This window comes from Marmota monax, unplaced genomic scaffold, assembly GCF_021218885.2.
Source record: "Marmota monax isolate L192 unplaced genomic scaffold, Marmota_monax_Labrador192_F-V1.1 WCK01_AAM20220418_F8-fsc00017, whole genome shotgun sequence".
NCBI classification, from domain to species: Eukaryota; Metazoa; Chordata; class Mammalia; order Rodentia; family Sciuridae; genus Marmota; species Marmota monax.
In genome coordinates this window covers 5,845,784-5,864,146 of record NW_026695241.1, presented here as the reverse complement: position 1 = coordinate 5,864,146, position 18,363 = coordinate 5,845,784, and the positions used below count along the sequence as shown (strand labels likewise).

The 18,363-nt window shown below is 36.9% G+C and overlaps 1 protein-coding gene across 7 annotated transcripts in view; it reads right to left on the bottom strand.

Moving 5' to 3' along the window:
- Positions 1–18,363, bottom strand: part of Rps6ka5 (ribosomal protein S6 kinase A5) — a 176,937-nt gene that overhangs the window by 39,469 nt on the left and 119,105 nt on the right. For 5 of the 7 annotated variants that reach the window (XM_046440656.2, XM_046440655.2, XM_046440654.2 and 2 more), the window contains 3 exons: positions 16,986–17,093; positions 3,082–3,165; positions 603–706 (listed from right to left, as the gene is read on the bottom strand). In XM_046440656.2, the coding sequence (XP_046296612.1) occupies positions 603–706; positions 3,082–3,165; positions 16,986–17,093 (296 nt within the window). Of the gene's footprint in view, positions 1–602; positions 707–3,081; positions 3,166–15,320; positions 15,461–16,985; positions 17,094–18,363 lie in introns of those variants that run through there. The other 2 variants (XM_046440659.2, XM_058577822.1) reach the window with 2 other exon arrangements.

Here is an 18,363-nt window from a genome sequence, read left to right as displayed (position 1 = left end):
CCCTCAGCTGAAAAAATATCATCATTGTTTCTTTACATTAAAGTCACAGAGAAATTACATTTATACAGTGGAAAATAGACTCATCAACCCATTAAGTATAAATTTTCAATTCTGCAAATATTGCAATGAAATTGACAAAGACGCATTAAGATAGGTTATATTTGATATATATAATCTACAGCTTATATATTACATTAATATTATATGACATTACATTATAATTACATGCTTCATGTCATATAATCATATTATATACTATACATGATATTTAAATCTTTATAGGTGTTCCATATCTGAAATTATGGGTTAAATTTCTCAAAGTATGATGTACCTAGAGGTATAAGACAATATGCTAAATATGATTTGAGGTCATAAAAATTATTACACTATCCTTATGAGACTTAAGATCCAACTCTGCATATTAGATATAAAGAAATAAGAAGGCTATATATCTATATCCTCATATTGAATATAAATGAAAATTTAGCACTTAAACATTATTTTGTTTATCCCTAGTAAAAATGTTTTTTCATTAGCCTAACTACAGAAATTTGATCAGCTCCTTTGAGGAAATAATAAATGTGTTCTATATGAAATCTTACCTAGATATTTCAGCCTGGGAATTTTTTTCTCCATCCACAGTGAAAGGAGATGCTCCAGTTAGTAATTCATACATTAGAACACCTAAACTCCACCAGTCAACTGCCTATAAAACAAAAAATTTTATAGAATTATCAACTACAATATATTTTCTAAGAAAAAAACAAATAAAACAATGTATCTGAAAAATATTTTTAACAAAAAGATTTAGTACTTAACTTTCTGGGCAAGAAATATTAAGTTTGCATGTGCAAAAAAACATTTAGAGAACAAATACTCAGGTATCCTCAATGCAGAAAATGTTTTAGTTATTTCCTAAACTAGTTACAGCTTTACTTTAACAATTAAAAAAATCTAATGTGAAATAAATTTTTAAAATTTTAAATAGGTAAAATATTTGGACTTATGATAGGGAAAAAGCACTAATCTACATTTTTATTAAGAATTTTGTTCCAAAGAGTCTCATGAAATTCCTTAGAACAGAGGATAAAAAATGTTTTAATCTCATCCAGTGGTGTTATTTTTTTAATGACCTCCTAAATCAAATTATCTTCGGATCTATCACATAAATGTGACAGTCTTCACTGATACAAAGATTTAAAATAATAAAAAATAAAATGTATTCTAAATTGGAAACCTATTTATGAATGTATTTATCTGAATTGAGAGAAGAGTGAATTATACATGGCTTAAAGAATTTTGATATATTCAATCAGTTCTTTTATAATTAGGCAGATCAAAATTTTAGTTAACTGTTGAATATATGAGCTCACACCAATGAAAGATATTAACTGGATGTTAAAATTTTGAACTATCTGCTTCTAAATCCCAGGTCAACGTTTCAGAGAAGTGACACAAAGATTATGAGCCTAGAGCTATTTTTAAAGAAAATACAGAATACTGACATAAAACAGGTCTGGGCGGCTGAAGTCATGAGAGGAAAAGTATTTCCTGAATGTTCCTTTTCTATATCAGACATGGTGATGAGCATTTTGCATATAACACCTCACTTAATTAACTCTAAGATGTCAGCATGTTCTATGTTTGAAGAAGAATATCTATTAAGTCGCTGTGTTCTGGACCTTAAGTATGCAGAAATTCTAAAAGTAATACAAGGTTTTCTTGTGTGCAAATTGGCTCTATTAGGTTTAGTTGATAATTTTCATTTTTAATTTCTACTAAATTCCCCAATGGCTTCCAAGAACACCATGAGCAAGGCACAGCAGCAACGAGCTCCTCTAGCCATACGAGTCACTCCCCAGCCACCTGAGCCAGCGCCCTGCGAAAGTTCTGCTGCTGGATGTGAAACCACACTCTTCTGCTGACACAGAAGGCAGTCCGACTTCCAGCCACGTTCCTAAAACCAATGCCACTCAAACCTGAAGGTGACTTTATGAATATGTGACCAGTCATTTTTCTAGAAAAGAAACCAAAGATTCCTGCTAGATTATTTGGATTGCACATGTGGCACTCTGACTGAGGGGGTGGGGAAGATAGAGAACAAAAAAGACAGAATTTCTTATTTGGGTAGAGTTATTAATGAAGCAAAAGTGTTAAAAAAGACTGAACAACATTTTTACACATTAATACAGGAAGGACGAAAAATGACCTAGGCTTTATAACACAATTACTTAGAAAGCTTCTTCTATGATCTTCATTTTGTATATAAAAAAGTATGTGAAGTGAAGAGGCCAAAAAATTGAGCTTTTTAGAGTGTTAGGAAAACAAAGAGACTATAGTGAATGTAGGATTTTTCCTTCTTCCAAGAGTTGTTATAATATTTATTTCTGTTGGAGAGAGAATCAACAAAGTCATCAGTATCTCTCTATAAAGTTAAAAGCAGAAATTGGGAAAATATGGTGATCCCTTTTTAATGACCTCAACAACCCATAGAGAGCAAATACTAACTAGCAATGGTACACACAACTAGTTTCTGTATGTTTTTCTAGAAGAAATTAATCATGCCAATAAAGCACTTCTCATATAAAGCAGCATGACTCTTAGGAAGCATGGACACAGTTTATGCATTCCATGACACTTCTTCATTGTACTGTGGTTCAGATGTGTCCTAAAAGATCGAGGTCCTACGCAACAGAAAAAGAATCATTTTTTTTTTTTAAAAAAACAGGAGTCGTAGTTGTTGCTTTGGTTAAGCTGTAGGCTCTTTTAATGGAATATGAAGAATTAGTTTCAAGGTCTCAACTTTTTAATAAGAGTGTTACTTAAAAACCAAAGAATTTTCACCAATAAAACCTTTAACAAGGAAAATCTAGAATGTTTTAACCTTTCTATTATCTTCTTCCTCTAAAGCACTAGAATTTATATTGTGTTTGGTATACAAAGCAAATTGGAAAAACAGAAGGAAGTAAGATAACACCAGAAAAAGGGCTCTGTTGAAAGGACAGCACTGAAGTTATTAACCGGGATTCTCACTGAACATTTTATGGAAATATAGAGAGAAGTATCAAAAACAGAACATACCTTGTCGTGTCCCGAATCACCCCCTCTGACAATATCTGGTGCCATGTATTCAATAGTTCCGCAAAAGGAATATGCTCTTTCAGTCTTGAACAAATAAACAAACAAAAAAGGGATGTGATTTCAAGGCAGCATGATAAATATCCAAAGGAGAAAGATAATAATAGCGTCATGTTGATACACTGCAGCAGCAAAGCAGGGGTAGTGTCTGCCTGACAGGCCCCCTTCTCAGGACAAACCATCTCCCATATAGCGTGAGACCTGCATAGATGTCCTCTCAGACTTCTCTTGCTGAAACTCCACCATCAACCACCCATCCATCCACCCATTCATCCATGAATACATTCATTCAGGCTGCTTCTTTTTTTTTTTTTTTTTTTTTGAGTGACTGTTTTGGCTTTGGTTTCTTTAACCCTCCTCTCTTTGGCACTGCAAACAGTCCCAGTAGGGGAACAGGAAATAGAGAGCTCTTTCCTAGAGTGACTAGCTCCACACAGGGAAGACCAAAAACACACTGGGAAACCTGAAGGAGGAAAGAAGACCAAATGCTCAGGAAGGGGAAGAGAGAACCCAAAGATGAAACTAGCGGGGAAAAAATAGTTTTTCTACCTGATCCTCTTGCACAGGTTTGGCACTGTGAACAATATAAATATATATCTCTAAGTGATGATGAACAAAATCATCTCTAAAATAAAGATTGTCTCTTAAAGGTAGTTGTTTCACTTTTATAGAAATTTAAAAATTCAAAAGAACTACTATATCAGGCCTGAAAGTTAATTATAATAACTTAAGTAATTTTGAAAGTAATAGAATAAATATTAATGTTGTTATGCATGCATAAAAGGAAATAATATACAATCATATGGCTGTATCTAAAAAGCTTTACTCTTCTTCAACCAGCAAGGTTTCAAAGCTCACATAGACAATGACTATGAGGCATTCACACACATGAACAAAAAATTTATGTCAAATCAATTTTATTTAGCTTTAGTCTTTCCAGTGGTTTGCCACACAAACCTGAAGTGATGAAGCCGAGGGATAATCCTGTGTGCTATGTGATTTATATGAACTATTCAATAACTATTCTCCCCCCTCAAACTGTCTTATAAAAAGATGAGTTTTGAACTTCTCAGAAGGTGATATGCAATTAATCAACAAATATATGAAAAATGTTCATCATCTCTAGCAATTAGAAAAATGCAAATCAAAACTACTCTAAGATTTCATCTCATTCCAGTCAGAATGGCAGCTATTATGAAGACAAACAATAGTAAGTGTTGTCGAGGATGAGGGGGAAAAGGTACATTCATACACTGCTCGTGGGACTGCAAAATGGTGCAGCCAATATGGAAAGCAGTATAAAGATTCCTTGGAAAACTGGGAATGGAACCACTATTTGACCCAGCTATCCCACTCCTCAGTCTATACCCAAAGGACTTAAAAACAGCATACTACAGGGACACAGCCACAACAGTGTATAGCAGCACAATTCACAATAGCTAAACTGTGGAACCAACCTAAATGCCCTTCAGTAGATGAATGGATAAAGAAAATGTGGAATATATATACATAATGGAATATTACTCAGCAATGAAAGAGAATAAAATCATGGCATTTGCAGGTAAATGGATGAAGTTGGAGAATAAAATGCTAAGTGAAGTTAGCCAATCCCAAAAAACCAAATGCTGAATGTTTTCTCTGATAATAAGGAGGGTGATTCATAGTGGGATTGGGAGGTGGTGCAGGGGAAGATTTGTCAAACTGTAGATAGGGCAAAGGGGAAGGAGGGGGAGAGAAGGGGCAAGGGGATAAAGAAAGATGGTGGAATAAGATGGATATCACTACCCTAAGTACATGTATGAAAAAGACACAAATGGTGTGAATGTACTTTGTATACAAGCAGATAGATGAAAGATTGTGCTCTACATATGTTATATGAATTATAATGCATTCTGCTGTCATATGTAACAAATTAGAATAAAAAATTTTTAAAAAGATGAGTTTTGAGGTGTTATCTTTCAAGATTTTTATTTATATAGAAGACTAATGTTTTTAGCAAATGTAAATTTTCAATTCCATTTATAGATAGCTTCAAAAATATTTAAAAAATTATGCATACTTCTTTCTTAGTATGAAGCAAGAATTAAATTTTTTAAGACTGAAGACTTACTATAAAGTTACAAACTGTTTTGGTGGCTGACTCAGGGAGAGGCAAACAAACGGAATTCAAGGAAGAGCCAAGAAACAGACTTAGGGTGTGCCTGTGAACTTGGTGACGTGACTGCACTTCACACGGTTAGAGAAAGGGTTGACTGACCCCTCAATGAACAGTTAAAAAGAGACTTGGCTATCTCTATGAAAAATAAGATTTCCACCTATGTTATACCCTAAACATAAGACCTAGAAGTATAAAACTGCTAGAAGAAACTTCATAACATTAAATTTGGCAAAGATTTCTTGGATATGACACCCAAAGCACAGTCAACAAAAGCAAAAATAGACAAAAAAATCAAAGTTACGAAAACGAATGAAAAGGCAACCTAGAGAACGGGAGAAAATATTTCCACGTTATATGTATATATGAATATATGATAAGAAGAAATACCCAGGATAAATAAAGAACTCCTAAAAACAATCTGATTAAAAAAATGGGTTTCTCCAAAGATAATTATACAAATGGGTAACAGGATATGAAAAAATGCTCAACTTCACTAATCATTAAAGATACACAAATCAAAATACAATGTGATATTAGGATGACCACTGTGACAAAATAATAAGTGTTGGCAAGGAAATGGAAAACCTGGAAACCTTGTGCACTGTTGACGGAAATTCAAAATCCAAAACAGTTTGTAACTTTATGGAAAACAGCAGGAGGTGCCTCAAAAAATTAAAAAAGACCATCAATTCCACTTTGGGATATTTATCCAAAAGAATTCAAAGCAGGACTTTGCTGCTGCATTGTTTATTTGTTTGTTTGTTTGTTTTTGCTGCTGCATTATTTATAGCAACCCCAATGGGGTTGAACAAACAAAATGTGGTATATAAATACCATGGACTATTTAAAGGAAGCCCTCTCACATGCTACAACATGGATTAATCCTGAAGTCGTTATCCTAAGTGACATAAATCAGTCAAAAAAGATAAATACTGCATGATTCCACTTACACGAGGTCTCTAAAATCAAATCAAATCAGAGTCACAGAAACAGAAAATAGAATGGTGGCTGCCAAAGGCTGGGGTAGGAGGAAGATGCTGAGTTGTGTTCTGGGCATGGAGTTTCAGTTGTGCACAATGAAACTGTTCTATGATTTGCTGCACAAAATGGACAGCATCAATACTACTGAACTGAACATGTAAAAGAGGGTAAGATGGTAATCTTTGCTGTCTCTTTTGCCACAATTAAAAATTAAAAAGATCCAAAAAATGTAAATTCTAACAGAAAAGATCAATAGACTTGATTATTATGTCAAAATGTCAAATCTGATACTGGCAAATAAAAGCAACATTAAACAAAGATAAAGACAAGTGAAAGATTTGAAAAACAAATTTACAAAATATATAATTTTGAAGGATGAGTGTCAAGAATATGTAAAGTACTCCAACAAATCAGTAACATGAGAAAAAATACAAATCTGTAATAGAGAAGGACACAGAAACAATCTTAAGTGTACCTCAGTAGAAAAATGGATAAATAAACTGGATAACTCATATAAAAGAATATTATACAGCACCAAAATAAACTGTTTCAAATTGGATAAATTTGAAAAATAATTCAAATTAAAAAAACAACTTGTGGGGCTGGGGTTGTGGCTCAGTGGTAGAGCACTTTCCCAGCACATGTGAGGCACTGGGTTTCATCCTCAGTACTACATAAAAATAAATAAATAAAATAAAAATATTATGTCCATTTATAACTAAAAAAGAGTTAAAAAAATCAACTTGCAATAGGATATGCCATTCACATGTGTTTTTCAAACAATATAATAGTATATATTATTTATGGACCCATACTTGTGAGGTAAGGGTACTAAAACAAGATCAAGTTCAATCTACCACTCTCTCTTCATCTGCTCCTCTGCAGCTAAACATGGTTGGACAAAAAACATAATTAGGTTGCCCAATCTCACTTTAAATTCACAATCATCAACCTCATGTCTTTAATGCTCCACCTCATGTCTTTAATGCTGAGCAGCAGAAATACTTATTTCCTGATTCCATTATTTTACATCTTCTCTCTCGTCAAACTTCCAATGTGTCCACCTCTTCCTTACTCTCCATGGGATAACAGAAGCGATCACTAATAAAGACTTTTCATCAGCTCCCTGACCACTCAGTCTTCACTCACAACTCTCCACTGGCTTCTTATTTTGCAGAGAAGCCGCAGTCCTTCGATGGTCTTCAATGCTCTCTATGCTCTGCACAAACCTTGTTTCATATAATCACCTCTGTGTCCTTATTCCCTGCTACTCTGACCCTCACTCAGCCTGCACACCCACACTGGCCTCCTCATTTTCCACACACACTCCAGACAAGATCCCACCCGAGGGCCTTAACACTGGCTGATTCTCCTACCTAGAAATCTCTTTCCTCAGGTGTCTACCTGGCTCACCCCTCACTTCCTTCATGCCCTTACTCAACTGGCACGTTCTTTTTTTTTTTTTTTTTTTTTTAAGAGAGAGAGAGAGAGAGAGAGAGAGAGAGAGAGAGAGAGAGAATTTTTTAATATTTATTTTTTAGTTTTCGGCAGACATAATATCTTTATTTGAATGTGGTGCTGAGGATCGAACCCGGGCCGCATGCATGCCAGGAGAGCGCGCTACCGCTTGAGCCACATCCCCAGCCCAACTGGCACGTTCTTGATAAGGCACTTCCTAACCACCTGATTTCAAAGCGCAACCTACTGTGCTTGTCTCCTTGCAACTTATTACTAACATACTACATACATGTTTTACTTACTTACTCATTATTGTCTGCTTTCCTGTGTAGAAGGGGAATTTTTGTCAGTTTGGCTCATTATTAGATCCCAACACCACCCAGAACAGTGCCTGGATCACGGCAGACATCCACTCAATACATCCTAAGAAGTGGGAAAAACTATTTCCAAGAGTTCATAACTGAAAATATGAATAATGAGTATACAGATTAAGTAATATATTTTATTTATTCTTTTCTTTTTTGTGGCACTTGGGATTTAAACCAGGAATTACTGAGTTACATACTCAGTCTGTTTTTTAAATTTCATTTTGAGACAGAGTCTTGTTAAGTTTCCAAGGCTGTCCTCAAACTTGTAATCCTTCTGCCTTGGCTTCTGGAGTCACTGGGATTATAGGGCATAGGTCGCTACGGTTAGCTATACTGCTTTTTATTTTATTATACTTTAAATATTTTATAATACAAAAATGTAAAATTAATTTTAATATAAAAATATAAACATTTATTAATCATACGATCATGTTATTACAGAAAGTCCCTGACCCTCAGCACTGTTTTAAATCATTTTCCTTTTTCAGAAAACAAAAAATAATCTGACACACACCTGCCCTGGATGCAAGGGACCAATGGGCCCTCTAGTGGAGACTGGCAGTAACACACAGGCAGGCTCAGGCAGGCCCCCCCTGCTGGCCAGCCACAAGGCAGTACTCTCACTGGGGTGCTTGGTTTGTATTCACCAGGATAAAAACCCAAAAAGATAAAAGAAAAAGTAAACAGAAAGAAACCACGCTACTAAATATAGTTTTCAAGTAAATAAAACATTCAACATTATTTAAACGAATGGGGTATATAATACTGAGAAGTTTCTGTGAAAAGAATCCCAATTCACAAATTGTCACTGTTTGCTCTGTGATGCTGGACACTGAATGTGCTCTAAAAATAGTAATATGAATATACCTTACCAGAACCAAGTCTCTGCCAGAAGAAAGTTACAAAGAGACCCGTGAAGCCACTTCAAACCTCCCCTCCCCAAGTCCTGTGGAGGGGAACAAAGGTCTGCTGATATCTAGGGGGAGAACTTCACAAACAATGGCTGAGGATAATGTGTAGGTATCTGAATATTTTGTGATACTGTTTTGAGCTGAAAAAAAAATTGGGGGCATAGGAAAATATTTTGGTTTCTAAGTCTCCTACTTTCCTAACACCTTCAACCCAATGTTCACCTTAAAATAAATTATGCTAGAGTCACTGACCTTGACAAGTGATTGACAGGGCTTACTAACAGAGACCTAACAGGTTTTCAGAAACACATGAGAGATAGAAGGTGGGGGGAAAAAAGACTACATATACTGCAAGTTAATTAGGAAAGGAGAGGGAACCACAGGCTGCCTCAGAGAAGGGTCGCCTGGTTTCCAGCGCAGACTTTCTCTATGAATCCCGGCTCTAACCTAGGTATCCTGAGACATGTACATCATGATAGCAGAAAGCCTGCCAACAGCATTATTAACCAGACAGTTATCAGAGAAAACTAATTTAAAACTTTCCTATAAACAGGAAAATACAGGAAGAATAATTTAAGATTCTACATGGTACATTTTGATTTTGTTCAAAGTAATCTGAAATCATACTAGTATTTCTTACAAGTAGAATTAATATTTATATGGTATTTTACATTTAAAAAATACTTCCATAAGAATTAATTATAATGGTATAACAATTTCATAAATCAGATCAGTATTATTTTACAGATACAGAAATTAGACTCTGGGGTTAATGACCAAGTTGTCCAATGTCACACTGTTAGGAATGGAGAATGGAAAAAGACCCTTTGAGATTACTATGTTGTTCTTGCCATTAAATGTCCCTTACATAGAATTAATCAATAAGTAACAGTATCTAAACTGAGCAAGATTAGATTTTCTTCTATTTCTGGAAAGAGAATATTCATAAATCCGTAGGCCCTTTTCCCCATAAGTGTAGGTTCTAGGGAAATAGGCTATCAACAACTTAGCTACCGTGGTTTTAAATGCAGGGAACATTAGTTTCTTGACTAAAACTGGAGTTTTGTTTATCGACTTGGGGATTCATGTTAATGACCTGTTATAAAAATTTTCAAACATTCAATGCTAAATTATGAAAATGCAGAATGTATAAATCATATTTAAATATAGAGTAATAAACGCAAATGCCTCATTTTTGACATTTTTTCATTATTTTATTATAAATAAGAAATGACACAATTTTTCCAAAGCTATCTTCATCCTTTTTTAACTGCCTTTTAAGTCTTCAATGTTAGAAACAGATATCCAACACCAAGCAAGTTGTCTGCCCGACAGTAAGAATTCAACAATGTTTGCTAAACGGTACTTTCAAAAAATATATACATACATACATAGATATGGCTTGGTGTAGCACCGTGGTAGAGTGGTTGCCTAGGAGTCATAAGGCCCTGGGTTCGAAACCTAGTACCTTAAAAAATAATCCCTCAGAGGACATATGCATAGCTTCCCAATATTTAAAAGTGTCTTCTTTTATTCTCAGATTTTCAAAGGATTTATCAAATTTTGTGATCAAGAAAAGAACATACCAGTAACAGTATCAAATTGTACAAAGTGTATATCATTATCATATTAAAGATATTTAAGGCTTCTAAAATAAATTTACCATATCCTGTATATAATAGGTTAGCAAAGTATTATCTAGAAATAATTATAAGAATATTTGACAAATACCTCTAGAATATAGGCTCACAAGGACAAGGAATTCGTTAGGTTTACCATTGTACTTCCAGGGTCTAGAACAGTCCTGGCACAAAACAATACTCCTAAATATCCTTCAGATTATTAAAATAATGAACATAGAGATGATTATTGTACTATGTGAAGAAATATGAGACACACAAAAAGTAAATTCCTAAAAACAAAAACAAACATATTCTCCAGAACAAATGAGGCCAGGATTTATATTCTCCAAAACTGTGACATACTGGAGGAGAAGAGAACCAAGCTGGGAAGGGCAGCCTGGGGAGGGGTGCTGAGTGAGGAGCCTGTGAGGAGTCCCTGCACACCCCAGAGGCCTGCGGGGGGGCCTGTGCCCAGAGCAGAGGTCAGGGTGGCCTTGTGTACTTGGGAATCGGCAGCACCAGGCAGAGAGCGCCGCTGAACAGGGAGAGTGGCTGGGACTGAGCTGTGAGAAAGGGCCTCAGAAGACAGCGACATGAATGCTAACCTAAGAGGGACGAGATTCAGGGCCTTGGCTCGCCAGGCAGAGGCGCGAGACACAATCTCCAGTTGGACACTATGAGGCAATCAAGAAAGATGAGGAAGAAAAACACTAAAATGGAGGTCACAGCAGCGCTGGCCAGGACAATTTCAGTCAACTAGTAGGAGCTGCAACAAGCCAAAGAGGGGTAGATTAAGGAGTGAGTGACATGTGTTAGCGGAGACAGTGTACAAATATCGACAGAGAACAACAGGACAATGGCTACAAGGGATTCTGAGATTCATCTTTTCTTTTTCTATCACTCCATTCATCCATCTCTCTCTCTCCACTTAAAATTTTTAAGATTGTGGAAGCAGCATAAAAGAAAGAACCTAAGTGGAAGAGTTAGAAAAGCCATTTTGAGAGAGAGATTCAAGTTGGAAATCTTTGAGGCAGAGTAGGGAAAAAGGGAGGGAGAAACTCATTAAAAGTGAGTTGGGCTGACACTTGAAACCAGAAGGAATGTTAGCTAATCAAAACAGAAATGGTTTCATGGGAACTGGCTTAAGGTAGAAAGGGTCTAGGCAGGGAAAACTGCCCACCAGGTGCTAGGGGATTCAGAAGCAAAGGGTGATTAGATAAGTTTGGGGAATGCAGAAAAGGAAAATCCCTGCTGATCCCTGATAGTTAAAGCTGAAGCCTAGAATGACAATGTGTCCTCTAGGCTCAGAAGAAGTATGAGCTGGAAGCTTTCAGCAGCTGGAAAACTTAATAGTTTCATAAAACAGAGCTAAGTTATATTCAGTGAAGAAATGAACCTATCGATAACTTCTCTGTGTCAGCTTGAACCCCAATGGTTCATGTTAGCCCCAAACAATTAAGGTCTCAAATTACAGTATCTGATTGGAACTTTCTTCATTCTTTTGACAGGTGGCTGTTGACATGACCAGCAGAAAACACAAGAGCCTTCTCTCTTGAGGAATGACCTGGCTGTTTTCGTCACTATCATTTCTGACTAACTGCATTACTGTAGTAAGACCTAACAACTCTGATCAGCTTTGCTTTTTTCAGTCTTGTTTTGGGTTCTAACGTTTTAGAACATTTCTGAGTGATTAGCCACACAGGTCTATAAATATCGATGCCTTTCATTATTGTATTCTCAGTACCTGGCCTAACATATACCACATAGAAGACCCTCAATAAATATCGATGGAGTCAATGACCAAGTGAATGAAGGTTCCAGGGAGAGAAAAAAGTGACCACCCAGTGTCCCTGCGCAGAGGGAGTATCACACGCTACATGCCAAGGACCCTTTTGACAGGCACTGGAGCTGTAGATTCCTTCTGGGAATAATGTTCTGAAACATACACCTCTACAGAAAAAGCCAGTTATTCTGAAATACAAATGTAAGCTAGGAAAACATTGTGACATCATCATAGACATGCTGCTATGGTACAGTCCCCTCTAGCCAAGTCACAGAGTTCTGGTGGGACTGGTTCACTTTTGAAATTTCCATCTGAGAGAATCTGTGATTTTTTTGTTCTAGGAATCTTCTGTACCCCCATCTGGGAAACCACTGTGCTCAGAGACAAGAGGTAGAAAGAGGCCTGGGCTCTGCTCTGGGTGTGTCCCTTTTCATTTTCTCCATTATTTTCCTTAAGGTGTCTTCACCTCAGCTGGACATGTTGACCCTGAACCCAGAGTCTGTCGGTCTGACCTTTTCAGTCTTCTCTGAGGTGAGGAAGTAAATGGGGTGGAGATGGAATCCGGGGTTACCTCTGTTTCATGCAGACTCCTGACGCATCCTCCTGGGCCCTACTTTACCTGCACTTCTAGTTTGAGGGGTATCTGGAGCCCCCAATTCCTAAGCATTTCTGGGGAGTCAGAAGTGCCAAGGAGCCTGCTCTTAGGCCTCTCACTTTAGTGGCTTAATCCAGATGTTCTGTGGATGTACCAAGATGTGGTTGCTAATATCTTCTCTCCCTTTTGAGTGTATTTATTCCTATCTTACCCTTTTTATTTTGCTTTAGTAGGGTTTATTGAGGGAGCAATAGCAAACATAATCTGGTATATTTTATGAGGCTTCAACTAAAATTTTTATAAGAGTAAAAATGTTATAAAAATAAAACTTGAAAGTAAATTCCTCAAAATTTACCTAATTTATAACTATGATTTTTCTATCAAAGATAATTTATTGTTATTACCACAGCTTCATGAAGGCAGAGATCATCTGCATTTTATGTATCACTACAATGTCTAATACAGTAGAGGTGATCAATAAATTGATTAAGTAAACTGAATAAATACAGATATAATACAAAAATTGGGATCTTTAGTTTTTATGATTTCACCACTGATCTCACTCACTCAGAGCTGCTATAGCAATATTTCAAAAAGCAATCAGAAATATATATACAGATTAATTATCCTTCATCTAAAATGCTCAGGACCAGAAGTATTTCAGGTTTCAGATTTCGTTTTTGCACATATTTATGCACATACATATGTATTTATGATACCTTGAGAAATTCATTTGTTTCATGTATATTATATATGTTTCATATATAATTACCTTCAGGCTATATGTATAGCTATATGTATATTACATACGATGTTTTAATAGTTTTGTGCATGAAACAAAGTTCATGCGCACTAAAGCTCAGAAAGCCAAGGTGTCTCTCTTGCGGCCATCCATGCATGTAGACCATTGGTGACTGTCTGGCACCATCACTGCTCCTAGGAATTTTCATGTGACCAACAAACAATCATGTTCTTATATTTGTTCACACATAAGTACTAAATAGTAAAAAACACAACATGGCTTTAATACTGTGGAAAACCACGAGTTCAGGGTTACTAAGCAGCAATGGCACTGTTGCCGGAACCTGTGTCGTCCACTAAGCAGTGGCGGCTTCAGTGTCCACCTGTGATGCTGGGTTTTGGTTAAAAGATTACTATGGTCTTTATTTTATTTCTTGGTGAGAAGAAACATCAGAAGCAGGAAGCAGGTTGTCAGGGGAAGAGGAAGCATTTAAAAATGTTCCTGCAGGGTCTTCTGCCTCACTGGCAACGATCTGTCTTAGAGGTCTCGCTGGTGTTCATGTTCTGCTGGGAATCCGTGCTGCTTGTCCCCCAGTAAGACCTCTGTGCTCTCTCACCATGCTGTCCAAAAGCACTTTTGCTGCAATGTTAACGTCATCTCCATTGTCACTATTACCCTAATCATCTTTTTTTTTGGGGTACTTGTGATTGAACTCAGGGGTACTCAACCACTGAGCCACATCCCCAGCCCTGTTTTGTATTTTATTTGGAGACAGGGTCTCACTGAGTTGCTTAGTGCCTCATCATTGCTGAGGCTGGCTTTGAACTTGTGATCCTCCTGCCTCAGCCTCCTGAGCCGTGGGACCATGATCATCTTGATTCAGACCTATTTAAACTATTTTACATCTGTCAATGAACAACTAGAGCTTCGTTACTGATGTTAAAAACTTATTTGATATTTCTTTCAGCTTACTGTCAGACTCTAAAGATACTTTTTTTTTTCAAGTGTAAGGAATTCAGAGAGCTTGTTTTTCTCACTTAACAGATGGAATACTCAAAGTCGCCACCTTGTTCATCATCATCATTGAACCCAGTCACAGGCCAGGAGCTGTGCCAGGCATGCCCACCTATGTCTGCCGTCACCATGTTCCAAGTGTTGGCAACAGCACACACAGCGCCTTCATGCTCAGCTCCTGCTGAAAACTTCCACACTCACCAGCTGTTCCCTGCTGCCAGCATGCTGTTTACGAAAATGTTTTATATTTATTCTTTAGTCACTTAAGGAAGCTCTGGTCACATGGCGAAATTAATCAAGCCACATTTAAGGAAAGTACTTGGCATAAACATTATTTGTGAGCAGTTCAGCAGAAGGTGAGCACACGAGATCTTGCAGTCTTCACCCGGTCCAGCTTCCCTGCAATGAGCACGAACAGCTGGCACAAAACAGGAAACCAACACAAAGAGGTCCCTCATGCCCAGGCCTTTCTGTTAGCATAATAACAGGCCAGCAAGACACTCCCTCTTTAAAACCTTGGTTCACCACACCACGTTGACACTATGTGTACCTGCTTCAGTAGAAGGTCCTGGCACAGTTATTATCTCCTCAGTCCTTAATTCCTTTGGGGCTGTCTCATCAGCTGTGCCAGTGACTCTCTGGGCAGTGACACCCAAACAGTGATGTTTCCTCAGGATTTCAGACTTGTTCTGGCATCAGATTTTCCTCTGCGATGACCTTGGCAAGCTTGTCTGTGAATTTCTCTGCTGCTTTGTGATAAGAAGATGCTTCATCACCACAAATCTTTAAAAATTTAATGCCGTATCTCAAATTTCTGCAACTAGCCTGTTGAAGTTCATGATAACCTCAGTTCTCAGTCCCTGGGGATAGATCTTTGTTTCATGACCATTAAAGGGCACATGATCACTGTGATGCTAAAGGAACCACTCAATACACAATCGAGACCTTCATATTTGCCTTCAGGTGGTGTGCAGCGGCCACTGCAACACCGTGTTCTTTGGTAAGACATTTTGCTCTTGCATTGCTCTGCAGTTTCTCTAACAGCTTGACTTTCTCTGCTAGAGATAAACAAATGCTTCCTCTTTTTCTTATCATTGTTACCCATACAAGTGTCCACAGACCTTTTTGACATTTTCAACAATATCCTTATATCACAGAGCACAGAATACAAAAAATAAAAATTAAAAAAAAACAGTTGGATAATGCATGTAGGTATGGATGCCACGTGGGCATTGCGGGGCACCTGTCCTCAGCACATGGGGCCCGCACATGTGCCATGTTATCCTCTGTGGATGGTGGATATGTGTGAAAAGATATATCACACCTGAAGGAGGCTGAGATGGTCTTGTGTTCCTTGGGGACACTGAATAAACTGCACTGTGTGTCTGTGTTTTGACTGTGACCTATCACACCAGGTCAGGAATTTCTTCCCTTCTGGCATCAGTGGGTGCTCAGACAGTTTTGGATTTTGGATTTTCAGATTAGGGATGCTCAACCTGAACCTAATACAGGAGACAAGAATGGTGTATTGTATAAAACAAAGTCCTACCTTACAAATATTTTATTATGATTTTGCATTCTATACAAATAATTTCCTGAATAGAAACACAATCAGCATTCAAATTCACTTAGTTATCCTGAGTGATCAGTAGTGTAAAAATAAAATTTTTATTATGACTGCTATCAAATAATATTTAATATCGATGAATAGGTATATATTAGCTACTACATATTGGTTCATTTTGAGCAAAAACCCATCAAGATTATTAAAGAATGAATTCTAGTACAACCTTGTCATTCTTATCAATTGAATTCAAAGGGACATCACAGCATGTCCCGCTTGGTAATCATAATGTAAGTAGTATGTGCTTTGTTTTGTGATTATTTGTTGGCCACCATCTAAGCCATAATTCTTCAAAACGCCAAATGGCTAATATTTTAGTTAGTTTACAGATTTTATGGGGAAAGGTATACATTGTTTTTCTTAAACTGAAGAATTCTGATGCATTCAACAAAGGTTTACAGCAAATCTAATAGGATGGTTTGACAGTAATTTTAAACTAAAAATCTTTATAGTCACTCATTCCTTTGAACAAAGCTGCATGGAGCCCTTAATCCATAGGGTACTGTCATATTAAATGTTTATTCTATAGCTAATTTTCATCCTTGTTTACATTCTGCTATTACTAACTTCAAATTAAAATATAATACTCACTTCATCAGCCACAAACTCCTTACTCAGACCAAAATCTGTCAGCACCACATGGCCATTAGAATCAAGTAGAATATTTTCAAGCTTAATGTCACGGTATATAATCCCCAACTGTAAAAACAAACAAACATGCATTTTAAAATAATTTCCAAAAATTTAATTAGGACAGTCTTTCTTATCTACATTTAAAAAAAACAAGGCATTTCCCTCCTCAGATCCTGTGGCTCCTAATGACCATCAGGTCAAATGTAAATGCTCCTTGTCAGGGCCATCTGCTCAGTTCCCCAGGACTCTGCAACCCCATCTCCAGTCTCTTTGTAGAGAGGACCTCCTCCTGTTGGGCCAGCTTCTTAGGACCTCGCTGTAGACTCTTGCTTCTTCCTGTCCCTGAAGATGATCTTCAGGGGCCTTCTTAGCCAATCCTTGTTCATTATTTCCTAATGGCTTCAGAAAGCTTTCCCACTAGCCTGGTCCCTCACTGGTCATTTCCTTCTTTTTCATCATATACCACCTATGTTTATATTGTACTTACCTATAAGGGAATAATATTTTCTAGGCATTTCCTATTTGTCTTGATAAACTTATACTCTAACTCAACTTTTCACTTTTTTTGTTTATTTCTCCGGTATCCAGAACAATGCTATGTGTCAAATAGATAATTAATAAAGACTTGTTGAACAACAGACTCTTAAACATGAAGGTTAAAGATCATAGGTTAATTTTAGTTTATCTTTAGTTCTAAATGTGGAAAACAAATCAATTAAATAACATTTACAGAGTCATGCATTGCTTAATGACAGGGAGTTTCATTAGGAGGTCCTGGGATTGTGCAGACATTGTAGGGTACTTACATGAGGCTACACAGTAGAGCCTACTCTACACCTAGACTAAGGAACAGCCTGCTGCTCCTGGGCCACGATGCACAAAACAACACAAAATCAAAATGATCTTAAGAGAAAATGATTATATGGTAAACACAAGATGTATGAAGCTGATGCCAGTATAACACAGCATACTGTCTTACAGAAAAACCTTTTTTTAAACAAGCAAGACTACATTCTCAACAGTCATTTATTATCATTACCAAGTATTATTGTCCTATACTTAATTGTATGTCATACTTTTATGCAACTGGCATGCTGCCATTTGTTTCCACCAGCACCACTGTAGACACTTGAGTAACAAGGTGCATTATGACATCGATGATGTCACCAAGTAATAGGGACTTTCAGCTCCACTAGGATCTTATGGAACCACTTTGCATGTATTGTCTGTTATTGAAATGTTATGTGGCGCATTCTCTATTCTGTTTTGCATGTAAGTTTTATAGTAAAACAATTCAAGTATTACATAGAAATATCTACCTAAGTTATGAAGAGGT